Source organism: Miniopterus natalensis, chromosome 9 (assembly GCF_054644295.1).
Source record: "Miniopterus natalensis isolate mMinNat1 chromosome 9, mMinNat1.hap1, whole genome shotgun sequence".
In the NCBI taxonomy this organism is placed as follows: Eukaryota; Metazoa; Chordata; class Mammalia; order Chiroptera; family Miniopteridae; genus Miniopterus; species Miniopterus natalensis.
Genome location: NC_142089.1, coordinates 15,506,100 through 15,530,358, shown reverse-complemented (window position 1 = coordinate 15,530,358; position 24,259 = coordinate 15,506,100). Strand labels below are relative to the sequence as shown.

The 24,259-nt window shown below is 37.2% G+C and overlaps 1 protein-coding gene across 3 annotated transcripts in view; it reads left to right on the top strand.

Annotated features, from left to right (window-relative positions):
* EYA3 (EYA transcriptional coactivator and phosphatase 3) overlaps nt 1-24,259 on the top strand; it is an 84,253-nt gene that overhangs the window by 50,868 nt on the left and 9,126 nt on the right. For 2 of the 3 annotated variants that reach the window (XM_016216849.2, XM_016216858.2), the window contains 9 exons: nt 558-695; nt 5,959-6,044; nt 8,730-8,913; nt 10,807-10,946; nt 15,979-16,062; nt 17,510-17,599; nt 19,714-19,772; nt 21,157-21,317; nt 23,366-23,480. In XM_016216849.2, the coding sequence (XP_016072335.2) occupies nt 558-695; nt 5,959-6,044; nt 8,730-8,913; nt 10,807-10,946; nt 15,979-16,062; nt 17,510-17,599; nt 19,714-19,772; nt 21,157-21,317; nt 23,366-23,480 (1,057 nt within the window). The remainder of the gene's footprint in view (nt 1-557; nt 696-5,958; nt 6,045-8,729; nt 8,914-10,806; nt 10,947-15,978; nt 16,063-17,509; nt 17,600-19,713; nt 19,773-21,156; nt 21,318-23,365; nt 23,481-24,259) is intronic. The other variant, XM_087820245.1, reaches the window with a different exon arrangement.

Genomic DNA, 24,259 nt, shown 5'->3' with positions numbered 1-24,259 from the left:
TCTTTCTTAATCAGAAGAAACAAAGGTAACAAAATAACCAGCTTAAGAAGGCAGAGAAGTATTTAATACACTTTAGAAAAGTTTGGTGCTTGTTTAATGGGTAAGTGAATTTTAAACTTATGTGGAATGTCTCCCACTTTGACAATGCAGATCAATGATTTATTGCTGTACATGAACATCAGGCACTCTTTACAACAAATACTCTGGTTGGGTATCAGTAGCTCTTTTTTTGAACCCTGGTCAATTTCCCCAACCACTGAAATGAATATATATATTCATTTCAAATGAATATATATATTCATATATATATATATATATATATATCACTATTGGAGTTTTGACAAGATTTTTGTTTCTATGGCTCCACTCCCCAATTCTTTGAAATTGTATTTGCTTGTGGTACATTGTAAATGGGAGAATCAGTAATTTTTTCTTACAAGCAAATTTATTTTTCTTTTAAGATTTAGATTTTAAATTACTGGCTGATGTTTAAAAGCATAACCATGCTCCTCAGTCCCAGTGTATTGTTTGTAATTGGTCCAATTTATCTGATTCAGGTGCATTGTGGCCAGGTATGAAACCTGAAAGTGGTTTAATTCAGACTCCATCTCCAAGTCAACACAGTGTTCTTACCTGCACTACAGGGTTAACCACAAGCCAGCCAAGCCCAGCACATTATTCTTATCCCATTCAAGGTAAATAGGCATGGTTTTGTGTGTGTGTTTTATTATTGTTGGTTTTTGCTTTTAATCTACCTGTATCTCCAGACGAACTGGGTAATAGGAGTTCTGTCTTCCAAAATAGAAGGGGGTGATATGTGCATTTGTGCATGCTTTTTGTGTTAGGCAAACCAGAACCCAGGCGCATGGTTTGTAAATAGTTTAACCTTTGAATGTGAACTGCTTAGAATTGAAGTCTTCCCTTTTGCATGTTGGTGTTCAGAAAACCTGTCTGTTCTCAGTGGCATTTTGTCTTATAAATGAGCAGAAGACTCCACGGGTTAGAACTTTGCTGACTTCTTTTGTATGAAGTCCAAATAGAGTGGAATGTGAGATGAGTGCTGCTTTTCTGCCTTGGTTTTGTTATACCTCTACCTCCATTTACCACTTCTTGGTGAGAGCATTTTTTTCTCTCAAAAAGTTGTCTTGTTTCTATTTCATGATGAAAAGCATAGCATTAAAGCTTGAATTCTAAACATCTCTGCCTTCCAAATTCTTCCTTTAAAAGGTTAGAAGTATGATAGGACTATTAGGAATGAAGACAAAGAAACGCAAAAGGCACTATGGAATTAATTCCCAACCCATCCAAATCCAGTACAAGCAATTTATCATTGATCTAGATTGGGAATTAATGTCCATGTACCTTGCTTATCCTTTCTCCTGATTTCTCCCAGCTTTTAAATTTTTTCCTTATAAAACGGGTACCCAAGGGGTAAGGGCAGGGCAGCAAAAATTGGTCTGAAGTACTCTTAAGATACAAACTTTGATGATGAAAAATGTTTTGATGTAGATTAACAAAATATTTTTATTTTCAGTTTTAACTGTTTTCAGTTAAATGATTTAGAATGATTTCTGCTTCGTCCATTGAGAACAGTATTTGGTCACTACTTTCTAAGACATTGCTCTGAGCTACCTTTACCTATTAACTGTTTACAGAGTTTCCTCTTATTTATTTTCCCTTCTTTCTTTCTAAACTGAGAACAAACCAGGAAGGGAAAATCTCAAAGAGCATGACTTTGTCTATCTTCCCCTCTACCCCCTTTTGATTTTTATAAAGTAGGCCTTTTGCGTCCAACTACAGGCAAATCTAGTTGCCAAGTCCCTCCTAAGGGATATATCCCTGGTGACTACACCTTGGTTGACTACACCTAGGTCGTGAAAGAACAGCAGGGGTTCTCTTTTTTTATATTACTAACCCTCTCCAAAGGTGTAGAACCACCACTTCTCTATAGTTATATCTTGAGTCTGAGGAACCTAATAGCTATGCTTCTTCTCCCTCCTTGTAAAACAAGAGGAACCACCTTTTGGAGGTCTTTTAGAACTCACTGCTTTAAAGGGGTCATGAAAATAACCTTTAAACTCCATTGACCACTATCCTAACTTATCTGTGGTAAATTTTTTTCCCTTTTGATAGATTAACCTGGTTTCCTCACATTTTGCTAGTAGTGATCATTGCTGGTGTTTGTTAAATGCTTACTATGTTCTTAGCATTGTCTTAAACAATAGATGGGTGTTACTCATGTAATCTTCACAATACACTTTGAGGGAATTTCTGTTATTTATTTCATTTTAAAGAAGGGAAACAGAAGACACAAAAAAGCAAAGTGGCTTGTCAAAGGTCACAAAGTTAGTAAATAATAAAGTAAGGATGTTAGCTGGGCAGTCAGACCCCAGAGCGTGAGTGATTTATGATTGAAAACGTATAATTTCTTAATATTAAAGTCATGGTATCAATATCAACCCTCTCATAATTAAGAACCTGTAGTGGCAAATATCTAAATTTATTTTTCATTCCTTTTTCTGGTTAACCTATTGGTCTATTGTATTGTACATTAGAACTTTGGCACAGAAATTAAGGCAGAAGTTCACCAAATTGAATGTCAACTGTAATTGAAAAATTTAATATAAAAAAAGTGTACCATTAACTTGATCAATTTTTTTTGCGACTTATTTTGAAGGAACAGTGGTAGAAAACAAGTTGGAACAATTGGCTAAAATGAAATATGGCTATTGGCACATTTAAATGACCTTGGTTCTCCACTCACTCTCCTCACCCCCGCTTTTCATTTCCTTTAGCACGGAAAATTGTTAGCTGCCCAGGGCTGCTTCCTTCCCCCTATGTAACTACCCAGTCATTCCACAGAATAAAAACAAGGAGTATTGTATTGATTTTTTTTTTTAAGTGATCAAAACAGCAATGTTCCCTTATCCCAACCCAAAGCATTCTATAATTGACAACAACCCTTCTTCCTTCAGGAAGTTAGGGAAATTATCTGAAAAACCAAATTCCACTTCTGGCTTGATCAGCTCTGATCACCTTTAATTTATACCTCATGCTCATGAAAACCCTTGGATTAAATAGATTTGGCTTCTTTATATTAATCTTTTCCTAGAATGTCTGTATGTGGCCCAATCCTGGTTATTTTCTTCAGTTGAGATGGTTTAAATGATTAATACTCAAGTGGCAAAATTAATTACAGAAATTTCAAATTTAATTTTAACTTAGTCTTGACTTTTAATGAATGTCTTTGAGCTCTGATGTTGTTGGCAATATACAATAGTCTTTTGTTGACCATATTTGTCTTTTTATAGACTTTAGTTTTTAGAAGTTTTAGATTTATAGAAAAATTGAGCACGTGGTATAGAGAGTTATATATATTCCCCCCACCATGCACACAATTTCTCCTATTATAAGCATCTTACATTAGGATGGAACATTTGTTACAATTAATAAACCAGTATTAGTACATTATTACTAAGTCCATAGTTTATTCATATTTCCTTAGTTTTTACCTGATGTCCTTTTTCTGTTCCAGAATCCCATCCAGGATACCATATTTCATTTAATTGTTATGTCTTCTTAGGTTCCTCTTGACTGTGCAGTTTTTCAGACTTCCCTTGTTTTTTATGATCTTGACATGCTATACACGAATTCTATAAGTTATACATGTATACAAGATATAAATGAATCCCACAAGTAATTACTGAGCATCACCTACTGTAGGCCAGGTACTTTGCTAGATATTGTAGGTAATAAGATATTAAGATTCTGCCTTCATGGAGCTTACGGACTAGTAGAGGAGATAGAAAACAGGCAAGAAAATAAACAGACTTTGAAAAGTGCTCTGAAAGGAATAAAGAATAGATTGCTGTGATTGGGAAAACAAGAAAAAAGTTAATTTTAATAGAGGGGTTAGAGAGAGTCTCTGAGAAGGAAGAGCCACGATGCTGGGAGAATGAGAGGGGCAGGCCAGGGAGAACAGTCCAGGCAGAGATCCTCTCTTGTTTTGAATAACTTGAAAAGGCCAGGGTAAGCAAGGGTGGTGGAGAAACATATATAAAATTGAAGGGTAGAAACTAAATCTTGCAGCAACTTTTATGTGCCATTAACCCTCCAACTTTAGGGCAATGTCACTTAATTCAACCTGCCTCTCACAGTTCTGTAACCAAAGTCTTCTGATTAAAGCTCTCTGTATATTGACTGTATTAGGTCGACCTCTAGTGGGGCATAGTTCTCAGTTGCTTTGTCTATGATTTTAGCTCTGTTGTCAAAACAGGAGTGGAGACTTATCCAGAAAGAGTTGGCTATGCCATTGGCGTTGGGAGAGCTAATAGTCTTTAGGTATATAGAGCTAATAGTCTTTAGGTATACAGCAGTAGGAGTTACCCCTTGAGTTTTATTTGATCCTCTAAATTTGTGCTTTTGTTGCATATCTTATTGCTGCTGCTTTTGTTTTTAAATCTGCAACTGATAAAGAATTGGGAGATCCCAGATTTGTCATCTTGACTATCTACCAGTATCTCCATGACTGTGGACAAATTAACTCTTCTTTGTCCCAGGTTCTTCATCAGAAAGCTGGCATTGCAGCATTAGCTATTCCTTATATCTAATTTACCTTAATCTCTTCTAGACTTTCTTCTAAACAGGGTTCCCTTGAGAAAAGGGATAAAAAATTTCCTCTGATTTTGACCAGTACTTGCAAGTTTCTGCTGCATTTGTTCACCTGCCCTATTGTTTTGTTTTGTTTTTTAGTTTTTTAATGTTTTTATTAATTTTAGAGAGAGGGAAAGAGAGGGAGAGAGAGATAGAAACATCAGTGGGAAAGAATCAACATTCATTGGCTGCCTCCTGCTTGCCTCATACTGGGGAACGAGCCCACAACCTGGGCATGTGCCCTGACCAGGAAGTGAACTGGCAACCTCGGTACATGGGCCGATTCTCAACCACTGAGCCACACCGGCTGGACCACCTGCCATGTTCTTAATGGAGGTTTTCCTATTAACTTTCCCTCTAGAGGACTTTGTTGCTAATGGGCTAGGTAGTCAAATAGTCAGGTCTACCTGATGCTGAACCCCTTACAGTGTTTGCAACTGCAGTGGGAACCATTTCTTAGCGTGTTTATGATAAGTAAGTGAGAAAAATTCAAGACCATTACCTCAATCTCAGTTACATTGTCCACCTGGAAAAAACTCTGTGGCAAATACTAGTCACTGAGGAGTTGATTAAAACCTTAGTGGAATCTGTCATAGAAGGGTATGAGAAACTTAACACAAATTCCTTATCTCAAAGTAGGCAGCCTGGTTAGCTTATAGGGTATATTTTTACATGCCCAGAATAATGCTTAATATTTTCTAAGTTTTTCCAGGGTCATTGGTAAAATCATTAAATGCCAGATCATGGTATTTGTTGATCCACATTAATAATTCCATTGAGTAGTGCCCAAGTACTTTAGAATTTGGAGAACCATCTCTCTTTCTCAGACTTATTATGTTGCATCAGGAAAGGCATAATTTGGGGCAAGTGACAATAAATACCATAGTGTGTAGGATTTACATGTGGATTTACCAGAGCTCTTGTTGTTTCTATTGATTGTCAGTAGGCCAGTTGCAGGTAAGTCATTTTTCAACTGCCAGAGAAGATGGACTGCAGTCATTTGGTTTAGCATCTGACTTTATTGATATCATTAGTATGAACCAGTGCATTGTATATGTATCCTTCTAGGACATTAGTAGGAATAGTTGAAGACTGAAGTCAAAACAGAAAAATATTTGAACTGTTTTATCTAATCAATTCTAAATTATGGCATAGCATGTAAAAGAGCAAAACTAGTATTTGCTTCCTTTCCTAATGTTCTTTATATCCTTGTAGATCTGTTTATTTAAGATATAATATATTTTAAATTTCTTCTAGCCTTTTACATAATATCTTTAATATCTCTTAACATTCTCAATCCTATAGCTTCAAGCACAAATGCCAGCCTGATATCCACTTCATCTACGATTGCCAATATTCCAGCAGCAGCAGTTTCCAGCATCTCAAACCAGGTACAGTGCAACTTTTTTCATCCTATTAGATATGGTTCATCTAGCTAGCTCTTCTTCTCTTCATTGTCAATTTGACAATCCAAAAAACAACTAGTATGGGCTATAGAGAGACCCTTCTCTGCATGCCCTGAGAACCAGTACCCTGGATGGTTTCTCAAGCTACCATCCAGTTTCTCTCATTTCTCTGCTGAGCCTCTCAATGATATGGTTCTGTCTGCTCCTTTTATCTGCTGTGTGTGTCTCTGCCTCCTACCCTGCCCCTTCTAGAATGTAAACTCCGTGAGGGTAGGGGTTTATTTTTCTATTTTGTTCACTTACGTATTTCCAGAGTTCATAAAAATGCCTAGCACTCACATTAAAGGCACATCATAAATATTTGTGGAATGAATAAATATTTCTTCCACTTTTTATTTAGCCACTCATTCCTTTGTGAATTCTTTGTGGTCTAGTTTTTATCATTGTTCTGTTAACATTTTATGCTTCGATCACTGGTAAGTCTTCAGTGCCTTTGTTATGTTTTAATTTGTTGTTTCTCTGCAGCAATTAGTATTATCAACCACTGTATCCATAGATCTTTTTTTCTGGCTGCATTTAACATACTACTATTTTTGGTGTGTTTTTTTTATGTTTATTCATGCATCTGTTCATTCTTTTAATCCACAAATATTTATTGAGTTCCTACTATGTACCTAGCACTCTTCAGGTACACCTATCTCTCTCACTTTCTTAGCTTTTCTTTTTTGGTCTTATCTTGTATCAGGAACGATCTGCATTTAGTTTCCCATGTTTTTTTTTCCCCAGGAACATTTAACCACATTCACAATATCCATTTACTACCTTTGAAATGATTCTAGTCCTAATGTTATGGTAGGTGCAGGCTTCCTGCTTATTGATGGACATTTTTTCTTAAATATCCTGCTATTTCCTTAAGTTCATCATATCTAAAACCAACCTTTCTTTCTACCCTTCCTTCTGTCTCCTTGTTCTCCAACAGTAAAACCACTTTTTTCTAGGACTTCTCAATTCTTGTCAATAAAACCTTTTTTAAAAATATATATTTTTATTGATTTTAGAGAGAAAGGAAGGGAGAGGGAGAGAGAAACATCAATGGGAAAGAATCAACGTTGATTGGCTGCCTCCTGCATGCCCCCCACTGGGGACCGAGCCCACAACCCAGGCATGTGCCCTGACTGGAAATCGAGCTGGTAACCTCTTGGGGCATGGGTCAATGCTCAACCACTGAGCAACACCAGCCCGGCGAGACCGTTTTTTTAATAAACCTAGACAAGTCATCAGTATTTTTTCCTCACTTATCCCTAATCCAGCCATTTCTTTTTCACTTCTGTTATCATTTCCCATGTTTTGTCCTCCCACCCCTTAATTCTGAATTACTGTATTTAACTATTCATCTTTCAATTTTTGCTATGTTTGTCCATTTTCTAAAACACTATCTGATCAATTCTCTCTAAATGCCACTTTTTATCCTGCATTCACCTGCTCATTATCTTTTTGTATTTTTACTTGTTGGTTTAAATTGGATAATCCCCATTTCCTGCCCCCACATAAGCAGATCACCATTGCCTAAACAATCCAAGTCATATTCCTTAACTAGTCATTCAAGCCTACAGAGATCCTTTCAACCAGACTGAACATCTCTGGCCCCTTAATAAAACCTTTTCAGAGCCTATTCATGTATTTATTCCCTCTGCCTTTTTCTCAGGAAGTTCTCTACCACAATCTTTAGTGATAGTTGTCTTCCTCTGTATTTCACTCATTTGACATATAATTTATTGCCAACTTATTGGAAATGTTTTGGTCTTAGCTCCTGCTAAATTTTTAACTCCCTTGAGTACAGCTAGTATTCCCTATTCCCACCCATGCGTGTGTGTGCATGCGCGCGCACACACACACATATTCAGGCTAGATGCTTATGTACTCTTTATAAATAATTGGTCTGATCAGTTAGCATCTCTCTTCTTGTCACCAATATCAGTATCAATGGACTTCTTTAAGGTGTTTTTTTGAGCTGTACATCATACCCATTTTTTAATAGCTTTATTAAGGTATAATTGCCATACAGTATACTTTACAGATTTAAATTGTACAATTTGATTAGTTTTGACATGTATGTGCTTACGAAACCACCAAAAATGCCCTATGAATATTCTAAAGAAACACTGATTATTTTAGAAAGAAAGATACTCAGTTTTTAAACTGGGAAACTTTAATATAGGATATGTGATTTTTGTTTGTTTGTTTAAGGTCTTCTGTCCTTAGAAGCACTGCCCTCTAGTGCAGTGGTTTATAAACTTCTTACAGATATCAGCCCTCAAGAATTTCATGCAGATATTTATCTAGAAATTCAGTACATAAAATAGGGGAGGAAGCTGCAATAGTAGAAAAGGGGACATTGCATGTAGAGTGCATGCATGGGACCTTTCCCTCTCAGCCTTCCTGTCATCCCGGACAGCCCTGAGGCATCTCCTCTTGACTCAGGTGTCCAACAGAATGCCTTTTGAAAATCATTTGTTTAAGTGAAAGATATAGATAGGCAAATGAGAGGTCAGATTATGTTCTAGGAAGATAATTATAAATAAGAGGGACATGAAAGTCTCTTGTGTTGAAATTAATGTTTTGCTTTTTCTAAAAGACTTGTTTTCCTCCCTTAATCCCTTTGGTCTACAGGACTATCCCACCTATACTATTCTTGGTCAGAGTCAGTACCAGGCCTGCTACCCTAGCTCCAGCTTTGGAGTCACAGGCCAAACTAACAGTGATGCTGAGAGTACCACATTAGCAGCAACCACATACCAGACGGAGAAGCCTAGTGTCATGGTACCTGCGCCTGCAGCACAGAGACTTGCCTCTGGTAAGTACCATAGCTCTAACAACTTTGGCTTAAGGGCACTTCATCCAATAGGTGATGGTGAAGATTATTTTGTTCTGGTTTAAGATACTGTTACCATGCTATTGACTTTCCCTTTCAGGAGTATTTAAACATTGGAACCAGACTAGAAGTCTTTGGCAGGCTGAGTGTAATTATGACTCCCACTTTGCTCTACCCCCTCCTGTAGCTTTAACATGATTGTCACAAGGTATTTCACAACCATGGCACATTTTATAAAAGTTGGAGGAGTCTAGTTTTAGTCTAAATATTTTGGACTTCTGCTCAGCTTTAGAGCAGTAGTTCTTAACTTTTTCTGTGTCATGGATCCCTTTAAGAGTCTAAGAAAAGCTAAAGAAACATGAAATTTAACCTACAAATTTAGATCTGTACATTTAGCTTTGAAATGTATTGCTGGATTATGATGTCCAGATTAAAAAAAACCAAAACCCTGGCTAAAGGTTTTATACACATATTCAATAAACACATGCACATACTTTTATTTATCTCTATTTTTCATGAAAATTTGATGGTTTGTTGTCATGTCATGCAACTTGAGGAAGGACTGTTTATTGCTTTTAGCTCTGAGGCATTTTTTAAAACTCTTCTACATCAGCTAAAGCAGTTTTCTATGCATTTTGCCTTTACCAGTCTTCTAAGTAATGGACATACAGATGGTCATTTCAAACTTACATAACGTTGAAATAATTACATATACTGATGCTTTAGTTTTGAATTCATTTCTCTGAATATCTTTGTTCTTTATAACAATTTTAATTTTTTAATAATGGAGAATTTCAAACATAGACAGAAGTTGTCAGTACTTATAATGAACCCATATGTATCCATCACCCATCTTCAACCATTAACAGTTCATAGGCAATCTTGTTTCAACTATACTTCATCCAATTCCCTCTCCAAATTCCAGGCATCATATTTCTAAAAGATAAATACTCAACATAACCACAATTCTGTTATCCCATCTAAAATAATTCAACAATAATTCCTTAATATCATAAATTACCAAGAGGTATTCATATTTCCAGTTTTCTCATAAATATTAGGAGTTTTGTTTTTCTTTTTACAGTTTGTTTAAATTAGGATCCAAGAAAGGTCCATACATGTGATTGGTAGATACATATTTTGTCTCTTTTAACCTGTAAATTCCTCCATCTCTTTTTTTTTATTCCCCCGTGTACTTTATTTGTTCAAGAAACTGTTGTTTATCCCATAGCATTTCCTGAATTTTGTTGATTATATCCTTATGATAATTAACATGTCTTGTTGCCTTCTATATGTTACTGTAATTTAGTAAATGAATCTAGAGGAGTCTTTTTCAACTAAAGGCAATATTGCTCTGTGTGCCTCCCCTCTGCCCCCTTTGACATTTGGCGATGTATAAAAACAGTTTTGGTTGTCACACTGTGTGAGCATCTAGAGTATAGAGGCCAAGCATGCTGCTTACCCAGACATTCTACAATGCACAGGACAGCACACTTACAACAAAATTATCTGGCCCAAAATGTTAATTGTGCCAAGTTGAGAAACTCTGATCTAAAAGCTTGACCAGACTCAGGTTCGTCCTTCCCTTCCCTTTTTTCTTTTTTCTTTCTTTCTTTTTTTTTTTTCAAAACAACTTTATAGATGTGTTCTTTCATTGGGATGCAGGTGTATAAATTCTGGTTATAACTCTCTTTGTGATGCTGTTAGGAGCTGTTGATGCTCAACGCCCAGTTCTGCATTCCCAAATTACTTAGATAAAGTTTGGTTTTTTACCCTTTGTCTCTGCAATTTGATTCTTAAGGACAGAAGAGGGTCTCCTGACCCTCTTCCTGCTCTGTGACTACTGGCAATAAATGTCTTAATTTTCCTTTTCAGGAGACCCTTCTACAAGCCCATCTTTGTCCCAGACTACACCAAGTAAAGATGCTGATGACCAGTCCAGAAAAAATATGACTGGAAAGAACCGGGGCAAGAGGAAAGCTGATGCCAGCTCTTCCCAGGACAGTGAATTAGAAGTATGAGAAGAAACTCCTTTGAGTTACTTTGTTTTTTTCCTCATTTCTGAAGTTTATCAAATATATATATCTGAAACTTCTGGAATAATATGGTTCTATGTTGTGTACCCTTTAATTCCTGGTCAGGAGAAACTGATTTTGCCAAGTGAAAAGAGAAATGTAAAAACACATTTGTCTATGCGCATAACTTTCCATATTACTTCAGGTGCTTTTACTGAAAGCATCAAAAAAACTTTTCTGAATTTAAGTAACCAGGTAACTCTTTAAGGGAAAGAAACTCTTCTCTGTATTCCAGAGGAGAACAGAAAGAACAGTGCATCATATTCAGAAAGCAGAGGGTATCACAAGTAATGTTGTACTGTTTGCTGTTCATAAATCTCAAAGTAAACAGAAGACTAGAGTGCTTTACGCCAAGTTTCTGTGAAGCGTACAACCCAGATCTGGAACTTTATTAATGAGATTTATACTCATTTATTCTGTAGTTAAGCACTATAAGAATTTACTATGGGCATACATTTGGCTTCATTATTATAAAAAGACTAGAAAGTCATACAAGCTACTAATAGTGAAGTTTTGATATTAATCCTTTTGCTTTTTTCAATTTTTCTATAATAGAATCATTTGAAAAGGGCAAACTGTATTTAAAAATGAGTCCTCCTGGCCAGGCGTGGCTCAGTGGTTGAGCATCAAACTAGGATCTGGGAGATTGCAGTGCGATTCACTGTCGGGGCACATGCCTACATTGCAGGCTCAATCCCCAGTTGGGGGCGTGCAGGAGACAGCTGATCAATGACCACTCTCTCATCACTGATGTTTCTATCTCTCTCTCCCTCTCCCTTCCTCCCTCTGAAATCAATAACGATATATTAAAAAAAAAATAAAATGAGTCCATTGCCCTAACCAGTTTGGCTCAGTGGTTAGAGTGTCAGCCTACAGGCTGAAGGGTCCCTGGTTTGATTCTGGCCAAGTCCACGTACCTCAGTTGCAGGCTCAATCCCCAGCCCCAGGCATCTCGAGAGCAGGAGGCAACCAGTCGATGTTTCTCTCTCACATCCATGTTTCTTTCTCTCTCTCTCTCTCTCTCCCTTCCATTCTCTCTGAAAAACAATGGAAAAAATATCCTCGGGTAAGGATTTTTTTTTTTTTTTTAAACATATCCTTATTGATTTCAGAGAGAGGAAAGGAGGGGGAGAGAGAGAGATAGAAACATCAATGATGAGAGAGTCATTGAGCAACTGCCTAGCTGGCAATCCGGGCATGTGCCCTGACCGGGAATCGAACCCTGATCTCCTGGTTCCTAGGTCGATGCTCAACTGCTGAGCCACGCCCGGCTGGGCTCCTCTGGTAAGGATTTAAAAAAATAAATAAAATAAAAATGAGCCCATTGGTAGGTGTTTTGAAGACATGGGTAAATTGAAACTGTATTTGGAACCTCTCTTTCCCTTTATTCTTGGTGGGAGGGGGGAGGAAGAAAGAGAAAAAAAGAATCTAAAGTCCTAATATATTTCTTGGGGAAAACAGAGAGAACTCACTCAAGTTTGAAAATTGTGGTAGAATATACATAACGTAGTATTTACTATTTTTAAGTGTGATTCAGTGGCATTAAATATTTTCACAGTGTTATTTAATTGTTACCACTGTTAGTTTCCATAATCCTAAACAAAAACTTTGCACCCATTAAGCAGTAACTCCCTATTCTCTACACCACTAGCCCCTAGTAACCTCTGTTCTACTTTCTGTCTCTCTGAATTTGCCTGTTCTAGATAATCTCATAAAAGTAGAATCATACGATACCTATCCTTTTGTGACAGACTTTTTCACTTAGCATGTTTTCCAGGTCCATGTTGTAGCAAGCATAAGAACTTTGTTCCTTGTTATAGCTGAATAATATTTCATTGTAGTATTATATATATATATACCACATTTTGTTTATCCAGTCATCTGTTGATGGACACCGAGGGTTTTTTCACCTTTGAGCTGCTAAATAGTGCTGCTATGAACATTGCTATACAGGTATTTCTTTGAGTCCCCCTTTTCAATGATTTTAGGTAAACCTAGGAGTAGAATTGCTGGATCATATGGTAATTCTATGTTCAACTTTTTGAGGAACCAACAAAATGTTTTCCATAGTGAATACACCATTTTACATTCCCATCAGCAATGCATGAGGGTTTTAGTTTTTGTACATCCTTACCAATACTTATTTCCCATATTTTTGATAATAGGCATCCTAACAGATGTGAAGTGCTATCTCATTGTAGTTTTGATTTGCATTTCCTTAATGACTACTAATGTTGAATATCTTTTCATGCATTTATCAGCCATTTGTTTATTTTCTTTGTATTTTAGAGAGAGGGAGAGAGAGAATGAGAATCATCGATCAGTTGCCTCCCAGAGGTGCCCGGACTAGGGATTAAACCCACAATTTTTGTATGTACCCTGAGCAGGAATCAAACCCGCAACCTTTTTGGTGTGTGGGATGATGGTCCAACTGAGCCAAGTGGCCTGGGTCCTTGACCATTTTTTAATTGGGTGGTTTGGGTTTTTTTGAGTTTTCGGAATTTTTCTAGATATTAATCCCTGATCAGATATATGATGTGCAAATATTTTTCTCCCATTCTGTGGATTGTCTTTTTCCTTTCTGGATGGTATCCTTTGATGCACAAATGTTTTACATTTTGATGAAGTTGTTTTTCTTTTATTGCTTGTGCTTTTGGTATGATACCTAAGAATACAAGGTTATGAACATCTTCCAGCTTTGTTCTTTTTCAAGGTTATTTTGGCTATTTGGGAACCCTTGAGATTCTATATGAACTTTAGAATGCATTTTTCTATTTCTTTACAAAAAAATACTGTTGGAATATTTTTGTTGTTAATCCTTATCCAAGGATATTTTTTCCATTAATTTTAGAGAGAGTAGAAGAGAGTAGGGGAGGAGAAACATTGATTGGTTGCCTCCTGCATGGGCCCTGCTGGAGCCAGGGATCGAACCTGCAACCCAGGTACATGCCCTTGGCCAGGCACATCCCCTTTGGTGCGTGGGCCAACGCTCTTAACCACTGAGCACACTGACCAGGGCAGGGCTGCTGTTGGAATTTTGATAGAGGTTGCGTTGATTTTGTAGATTGCTTTGGGTAGCATTGTCATCTTAACAATATTAAGTCTTTCATCCATGAATGTGGGATATCCTTCCATTTATTTAGGTCTGTCTTCTTTCATTTCCTTCAGCAATGTTTTATAGTTTTCAGTTTATAAGTCTTACTAAGTATTTTATTACTTTTGATGCTGTTGTAAGTGGAATTGTTTTTTAAGTTTCCGTTGGGATTATTCGTTGCAAGTGTATAGAAATATAACTGATTTCTGAATTCATTTATTAGTTCTAACAATTTTTTGTGTGGACTCTTTAGTATTTTCTACGTATAATAAGATCATGTCATTTGCAAACAGAGATAATTTTACTTCTTCCTTTTAATTTGGGTACATTTTTTTCCTTTTCTTACCAAAGTATTCTGGCTAGACTTGCCAATACTGTGTTGAGTAGAAGTCGTGTAAACAGGCTTCCTTGTCTTATTTCTGATCTCAGGGGTAAAGCTTTCAGTCTTTCACCATAGAGTGGGATATTAGCTGTGGGTTTTTCATATATGACCTTTATTATGTTGAAGAAGTTCTCTTCTGTTTCTAGTTAATTGGATTTTTATCATGAAAGTGGTGAATTTTGTCAGATACCATTTCTCTCCATTCTAGTAATGTGCTTTTTTATTACATTGATTCATTTTTGTGTGTTGATCCATTCTCATATCCTGGAAACAAATCCCACTTGATTATAATGTATAATTCTTTTACTATGCTGCTGAATTTTGTTTGCTAGTATTTTGTTGAGGATTTTTATATCAGTGTTTATAAGTATGTTCATTGGTCTACAGTTTTTGTTTTGTTTTCCCTTGTTGTATCTTTATCTGACTTTGGTATCAGAATAATGCTGGCTTCATAGAGTGAGTTAGGAAGTGTTCCCTCTTCAACTTTTTGGAACAGCTTAAGAAGGCTCGGTGTTAATTTTTCTTTACATGTTTGGTAGAATTTACCAGTAAAGCATCTTGTCCTGGGCTTTTCTTTCTTGGGTTGGTTTTGATTACTGATCCAACCACCTTACCCGTTAAAGGTCTATTCAGAATTTTTATTTCTCCTTGAATCATTTGGTACTTTGTGTATTTCTAGAAGTTTGTCCATTTCATCTAGGTTATTTGTTGGTGTTCACAGTGTTCTCTTATAATCCCTTTTATTTCTAAAATTAGTAATAATGTTTATTTCTGATTTTAGTAATTTAAGTCTTCTCTCTTTTTTCTTAGTCAGTCTAACTAAAAGTTGTCAATTTTGTAGATCTTTTTAAAGAACCAACTTTTAACTTTTTGATCTTTCTCGATTATTTTTCTATTCTATGCTTTATTTATCTCCATTCTAACTTTTAGTATTTCCTTCCTTCTGCTGGCTTTTTCTAGTTCCTTAAATTATACAGGTTAGGTTATTGATTGAGATCTTACTTCTGCCCAGCCGGGCATGGCTCAGCGGTTGAGCATTGACCTAGGATCCAGGAGATTGTGGTTCAATTCCCGGTCAGGGCATATGCCCGGGTAGCGGGCTTGATCAATGACTCTGTCATCATTGATGTTTCTGTCTGTCTGTCTCTCTCTCACCTTCCTCTCTCTGAAATCAATAAAGATATATTTTTAAAAAAAAGAGAGAGATCTTACTTCTTTTTTAAGGTATCAGCTTACAAATTTACAGCTATAAACTTCCCTCTTAGCACTGCTTTCGCTGCATTCCATACATTCTGTTTTGTTGTGTTTTTATTTTTATTCATCTCAAGGTGGTTTTGAACTTTACTTGTGATTTTTTTCCTTCGATCCTTGGTTATTTAAGATTGCGTTGTTTAATTTTTGCATATTTGTGAATTTTTAGTTTTCCATTAATTTCTTGCTTTATTCCACTGTGATTAGAAAAGATGTTCACCCATTTTTTAATTTTCCTCCCTCAGCGGGTGTTTCTGTGGGACTTAGATGAAACCATCATCATCTTTCACTCCCTTCTTACTGGATCCTATGCCCAGAAGTATGGAAAGGTAATGTGAGTCTTTCTTCCTTTGTTGTAACTGCCCCTCTTCTGCTATAAGGGCAGGTAACCAAAATCACTTTCTCTGCTCCCTGCACCTTACCCTGTTGGCCTTTCCATGTTAAGTTTCACCTAATAGCTTGTACCACACAGGCTGCATGGTCAGGCAGAGTTGATGATAAAACTAGAGACTAGACCTGGGACTGGTGCTGAAAGCTGAAGTTCTTTGAGAGTGGTATTCTGTATAAATGCAGTATGGGAATGATGCTCAAAACAGAGTGGAGTCTCAGTATTATGTATTCCAAAGACCAATGTACTATCCCTTAAGTCACTGTTAACAGCCCAAACTGTGCATTTCATTTAGCTGAGTATATGCCAGATATGTAAGGTCAAAATACAGATAAAATATAAAATATCTTTCTAAAATAGACTACATATCTTCTTAAATTAAAAATACCAAGCAGAATTTAACTTGTTTAGTCATCAATCTAAACATCAGTTTTAATAAAGGGATGAGCTATTTTTGAGCTACGGCTTATATATTTCTACACTAAGTTACCTTCAGGCTCCTATTTTTCTGTTTCTATGAATACATTTTATAAAGATATCTGCCTCCTTTGCTCTCTTACTATTCCCATTTATTCCTTATTATCACTAATGTTTGTGTTAGAAGTAATTTCCACAGGCTTTTAGTACATAGACTGGCAAGCTCATACACTGTATAATTAGGCTGTTTATCAAAGTATATAAAATAAGAACATATAGCCTCTAAATAAAGACCTGGTTGTTCATTTTAAAGCTAGGTGCATTGGGGGAGGGTGGCAAGCTAAGTGTATTGCTTTTTCTGCAAATATTATGACTCTAGCCTTTGTTTACCTATTTCCTGGTTGTTGAGATTGTCAGATAACTGATTTCTGGTGTTATACTGTGTGTGTAGAGAAGATAATGGATGTTACAATACTAATATTTTAGTAATAGTTAGAATTTCTCCTGAAACAGAATTTCTCCCCAAAATTCAGGTTTTTGGGTTTTTTTATATTTTTATTGAATTTTAGACAGAGGAAGGGAAAGGGAGAGAAACATTGACATAAGAGCAACACATTGATTGGCTGCCTCCCTGCACATCCCCTACCAAGGATCTAGCTTGAAACCTGGGCATGTGCCCTGACCATGGTGCACTGGGTGATGCCCAGCCAACTGAGCCACACCAGCCAGGGCAAGGTTGTTGTTTTTTTAAGTGGGTTTGGTTTTCTAGAAACTAAAGTCCTAAAATTTTTAACTTTTCACAATTCCAGATTCTTATAACCATGAATGAAATTGCATCAGTAATAGTTGGAAGCACTATTGTGGGTCTGTGTTGTTTTGGCCTGGACCCAGAATAATTTTGAAATATTTAAGGGTCAGAAGCAGTGCTGCAAGTACCACATCAAGCACATTTTTCTCTTACTGTATTCCAGGACCCAACAGTAGTGATTGGCTCAGGTTTAACTATGGAAGAAATGATTTTTGAAGTGGCTGATACACACCTATTTTTCAATGACTTAGAGGTAAGCCTTTTAAATTGTTTCTGTGCTTCAATGAAACATTTTGTTCAATAACTATTTAGTGAAGCTGTGCTTATTATAGTTAGAGGATATGTGGTTAGGGTGGTATTACCTAGTTTTAAAAATAGGGTGGGTGTGGAGAGGCCAGCTGGTTACTTAGATCAGTATAGTCTTGCAGGAATAATGACTTGGTTGGGTCACCACAGTCTTGGTTCTGGCCCTCAATTTTATTGGCTCAAAAATTTGATTTTTGTTCTGGAAGTGATCTAGCTCTAGGGGAAATGCCAACCCATTAGGCAAAACACTGGTACATAAATCAACATTCCAATTTATTGATATATATTAAATAATATATAAGGTGGGTTTATTTGTGCTCTTAAAGTATATTTGACTATTCTTCAATTTTTACCTTCTCAAAGAGTCTCTAGATTTGTTAGATCTACAAATGCTTGCAGTAACTCATTACATTTTGTACATGTTGATTTTCCATGTATGCATTAGCCTTGACATCCAGCATCATTTTATAGTTAGATGCAAGGAAAACCAAGAAACACTGAGAACTTCTTGGTGAATATTTTGGCTTTGATATTTGAGTTCACCTTTGAGGTAAACATGGTTTAGTGGAAAAAACATAGAACTGGGAGTCAGAAGACCGGAGTGTGAGTCCCAAGTTAGGAAAGTTATCTTCCCATTTTTGGGCCTCAGTTAAGCAGTTACTCCACACAAGAAACTAGTAACAGTTGTCCTTCTGGGGAGGGGGATGCATTGCTGGGACACAGAAGTAGGGAGGAGCAGATTTGTCACTTAATGTCCTTTTGAATTTAGAACTGTGTACAACATGTATTACCTAGTTTTAAAAATAGTGAAAATTTTAAAGTAAAATAAGATACCATTTTATAAACACAAAGTAATTCTATTCCTTTTAAAGCAGAACAGCTTAGTTCTACTTAACAGACAATTCTCCAACAAATTAAATTAATAGGGCTCTAAACTCTAATACCTTTGTCTAAGCTCCACAATGTTTTAATCTTTCCTCAACTTCACATGTTGATAAGTTAGGACATCAGAGTTTTTATTCAGCAAACATTTGTTGAAAACCTACTATGTGCCAGTAATTATTGCCAAATTGTATTTGTAATGATTTTCTAGACATAGTCCTCACTCAGGACTGAAAGTTCTGTGAAGAATTTGACCTGAATGTGTTCCTGCCCCCCAGGTCAGTGGTTCTCAACTTTAGGGGGCATAAGAATCACCTGGGGACCTTGTTAAAAATGAAGATTCTAGGACTTCACTCCCAGAAATTCTATGCAAGTAGGTCTGGGGTGGACCCAAGAATATGCATTTTTTAAAAACTTCCCCAGAGGATTCTGATGCACGTGGACATTACAACACTGCCCTAGGTGATATCAGAGGAGTGACTCTGTTAGAGTTAGGCAGTGGGTGGCATTTTATATCAGTACTAACGTGGGCCTGGTGGAAAGAACCTTGGATTTGAATCGGAAGGCTTTTTCTAATTTCTTTCTGTTACTCACTTGGGTAAATCATTTTACCTCACTTTTATAACATGAGGAGATTGACTTAGATCTGACTTCTGAGTACCAAGTTTGAATTTATAAATTTCTGTTTCAGTCGCTTTCAGTCGTGATACTACACTCTACCAACATCTGTTTCTTCTGCAAGAATTTATTGGGTACATGCTGCATAAAGTCACTGGACTAGACTGGAAGGGTACAAACGAGATGTGAGATAGGGGTTGTGCCATAAGAGGCCTGCAGTGTAATGGAACTTTCAATCTAGTATAGAACATAAACACACCTGACAATGTAAGGGAGCTTGTGCTCATACCTATGAGCTGTTGGGAAAATGAACTATTGAGATAAGAGCATAAATGAGGATTGGGCTGGTTAAGGAAGATTTCATGAAGACTGTGGTATATGAATTAGGCCTTAAAAGAAGATGGACAGCAAGGGGGGTGAGAGTGATCCTCCAACTGTAAGAGAAGCCATAAGGTATTTCATCATTCCACCATTGTTTGTGGTATTTTTACAATATATCATGGTGGTAATAGCACTACTATTCGCTGGACTGAAACAGTGTATGGTTTTGTTTTTTAACAGGAATGTGACCAAGTGCATGTGGAAGATGTGGCTTCTGATGACAATGGCCAAGACTTAAGGTGATAAAAACAATGATGCCTTAAATATCAGTACATCTGTTATGCACAAGACACAGTCTAGGTTTAGAGGGGAAACGAAGATGAGTAAGACATAGCCTTCAAAGAGCTCCCCTCTTAGAGGCGGCAGACAGTTAATGACGGCGTGCGGTAGGAGGTGACAATAGAAAATGTGATGGAGCACAGAAAAGATAGCAGTTCTGATGGGTGTGGGGGAGCAGGTGGAGGCCAACATTAGAGTCGCCTTTCCTGTGCAGTAGAATTTGAGTGTGACTCTGAAGAACGGTGAACAGTGATGGGAAAAGGAAAAAGCATTCCAAAGGAAAGGATATACCAGTTTCTCTTTGGCCAGATTTTCAGTCAGAAGTGTGCATCCACACTGGTTAGTTTTAGATACAAATAGGCATCATGAATTTTACTAAGAAGACTAGTCATGGGGATCTGATGGTGTGAGGAATAGCCCTATGGAAGACAGTCTTAAACATTATATCATAGCACCTCTGCATGGTGCAGCTTGAGCGTTCTCATGTGACGGCTTCTTTCAGAGCACGCACTCCGAGAGAAAGCAAAAGAAGCCTAGTCTCTGAAGTCTAACACCATCACTTCACCATATTCTGTTTACATTCAAATACCCAAAGGGAGCAGAATTAGTGGAGTACTTAAGAATCTGTGGGCATACTTTATTTTTATTTTTTTTAATATATCTTTATTGATTTCAGAGGGAGGAAAGGAGAAGAGGAGAGAGAGAGAGAAACATCAGTGATGAGAGAGAGTCATTGATCAGCTGCCTCCTGCATGCCCCCAACTGGGGACCAAGCTCTGACCAGTAATCGAACCCCGATTGCCTGGATCCTAGGTTGACGCTCAACCACTGAGCCACGCCCGGCCGGGCTGTGGACATATTTTAAAGCCACCCGTGAACCATGAACTTAATAAACTAGCCAACAGATCACTGAAAGAGAACATCCCTATTATGTTACTCGTATTAGTATTTTGGGTTATTACCTTCCATTATTTTTTTACTTTTTTTTTTTTTTTTTTTACATAGTTGCAATCATTTTGTATGTACATACACAGAAATTTTATATCCTGGCCTTTATCACTGTCAACTGTTCTGCCTTTAATGACAGGGTGCCTCACTTTAAGCTCACCTGCAGGATGGGAGATGGGGTGCTGGTGCTGGACTTTGTCCTTTCTCTCATAGAAGCTGCAGGCATGAGAGAGAGGACTAGTGAAAGACAGACTCTGACACACAGACATAGGGCAAGATTCTCAGCACCAGCAGCCTTGGTGTCAGGTGCCAGGAATATGACAGAATCCCAGGTGGCATTCATCCAAAAAAACCATGCGGTATAGATTTTAATTTCCATTATCCTCTATTCCGCAGCAACTACAGTTTCTCAACAGATGGTTTCAGTGGCTCAGGAGGCAGTGGCAGCCATGGTTCCTCTGTGGGTGTGCAGGGAGGTGTGGACTGGATGAGAAAACTGGCTTTTCGTTACCGAAAAGTGAGAGAAATCTATGATAAGCATAAAAGCAACGTGGGCGGTAAGTGCGGCATACAACCAGTCCGATTTTCTGTTTCCTTCTTATTTCCTGCTTTCTTTTCCAAGGATTCCTTAGAACTCCCTGGCAACTGCTTATGAATTTGTGCCACAGTAACATTTTAATTCTGTGTTTAAAAACATGGAGGTTTGATTAAAACCCTTCGGGGAGGAAGCTCTGCATTTCTCATGGACTTCACAAAATTCTCTTGTTCTTTTTAGACAAATGCCTTTTTTAAAGGAAATGTGTTCTGTTGATTATATTTGGTGATGAGTTTTATTCTGGAGTCAAAACTACTGTCAATACCGGTTAATAGGTTGTCTTATTTTTTTATTTTTTTTAAACTAATATATCAGGACAAGTCACTAGGCTTATAGTAGATGGAAAACTAGGTTCAGGAGTATAGGTTGGCAGTATCCATGTGTTGTGATTTGAAGGACCTTGGAAATATCTTCTACCTATAAATATCTCATATGTCAGGTGCCACCAGGCCTAAAATTCTATTATTTGGAATTAATTAATTAGTGATAGATTGTCCATATTAGAAGAGACATTAGATATCTACATTCCTTCTTTTGCATTTGAGAAAACTGATGTCCGTCATGAAAGTAACAAAGGCAGCTACCATAGCAAGTTAATGACCTACCACAGTGGGAATCCACACCCCTTAATTCTTGGTCCACTTTACATTTATGCAGTTCTTTTTTAGTGATATACTCTTATGAGAAAATATTTAAAACTGTGAGCCATCACCCCCAGACTTCTACATACACACAAAATGTTGCATTAAATTTTAGGGATTCCATAGACTACTTAGAGATACATTACCCCAGGTCAAGAGAACCCTCCTACCGTACCATGCTATCACTTTCTGGGGTGTAGATAGTAAAAATAGGGCTTTGAAGGTCAGTTTGGCTTGTTCCTGTTACAGCCCTCTAATACCAGGTAAAAGTCATGGGCATCTGGGTTTTGAGAATAGAATTTAAGTATATGATTCTTTCTCTGCCTAGTGAATCCCTGGACCTAATTTCCTGTAGAAAGTAATATAACCCTCTGTGAGAATGTCCACCTGTATTTTGTAAACATTTTACATTATTAAAGTGCCACATCATTTAAGTATATGGCATATATATATTTATGTGTATATCATACATGATTAGAGGTATTGGTTTTTATTAGAAGCATTGAGAGTCATCTAATTCTAGGCTTGCACTGCGAAACCATCCATCTGAAAACAGTATACGCAGTTCTAGTCCTCACAGAAATGCCTTCTGTTTTTATGGAATATTAGTAATAGAATACAGGATTTCTCTTTTTACCTTCACTATAGAAAATTCCAAGCCAGGTTTATTATTTGAATATTATAACTCAAGTGTCTGATAACATGCTCTCATCAGATGAATTCTGTTTTATTATGCTTAATTATGTGATCATAGCAATGTTTTTGGTCTCTTATTAGCTGGAGTTGTTTCAGATATAAGTACAGTACAAGTAAATGACATTCAGAGAGTTGGTCTTTCAACCTGGGATCTCAGATTGATGATTCTGAAAGGTATAAAAAAACAGTCACATTGGGAGCAGTGTATGGTAGTGGAAAGACTTCTGAGACCAAAAGCTACTAACTTTCTGTGTGATCTTAGCACTGCTTTCCTCCCTGGGTTCTGGTTTCTTTAGACTCTCCCAGCTCTAACACTTACTTTTTCACCCTTTGGTTCTTGGAGCCATGTCTAAATCAGTGCTCCTCAGGGTATAGTCCACCAGTCTGCAGGTTCTGCTGCTGATTTCATGATGAAAGAGCTTGTGCCAGAATCTCACTAATCACAGTGTTTTCATCTGATTTGGTTGTTGTGCCCTTTACAAACATTCTGATGAAGAAAGTCAAAAAGGCATTTTGAGCAGACTACTCTAGGGTTTTACTAAGAAGAAAACTATATTAGCTCAGTAGAACATTTCAGTGACACACTATTTCTCAAATGAGTTTAGAAGTTGTTTGTTCGATGTCAGCAAGGATATGTTGTCAAATGATAATGTTTCTGCTTTTCTTCCCAAAGGCCTTCTCAGTCCCCAGAGAAAGGAAGCACTGCAGAGACTAAGAGCAGAAATTGAAGTTTTAACAGATTCCTGGTTAGGTACTGCATTAAAGTCCTTACTTCTCATCAAGTCCAGGTATGAAAATGGTTCTTGTAGGTCTCATCCCCTCAGAGACACACTCTTTCCAACACTAGTCTAGGACAGTCATTCCCTAAAATAGCATTTAGGGTGGGGTGAGAGGAGTTTAAATGAAGCAAGGAAGTATTTAGGTTAGGTGAGAAGCAGGGTCAGTTATACCAACAACACACTTAGCGTTTTAAGAGAATGTATATGAAAGCCTTTTTCTTTCTTCCTTTACTTTTTTAAAAAATATGTTTTTATTGATTTTAGAGAGAGACGAAGGGAGAGGGGGAGAGGGAGAAACATCAATGAGAGAGAAACATTGATCGGCTCCCTCCTGCAGGCCCCCTACTGGGGATCCAACCAGCAACCTGGGCATGTGCCCTGACCGGAATCAAACCATCGATCTCTCGGTGCATGGCACAATGCTCAACCAACTGAGCCACACCAGCCAGGGCTTCCCCTTATTTTTTGCTCACAAAATTAAAACTCAGTAACTTAAAATCTCCAGCCCAGGAGATGGGCCTGGTGACATCAAAGAATACGTATAAGACATATCTCAAATATCCTAAGTACAGGAAGCTCCAAAGAAATGTATCAAAACTTACTCAGGAAGGCAGGATTCAAAAGAAAAGGGTACATTAAGCAGATTAAGGAAACTTCAGCTTGAAGCTTATTATAGGAAATAAATACAGTCATAATTGTACCAATGTCCCTTACTGATTCCTTCCTCAAAGCAGGAATTCTAGATCTATAACCTAATAGAGCAGACAGTAAAACTGACACCGAGGTTA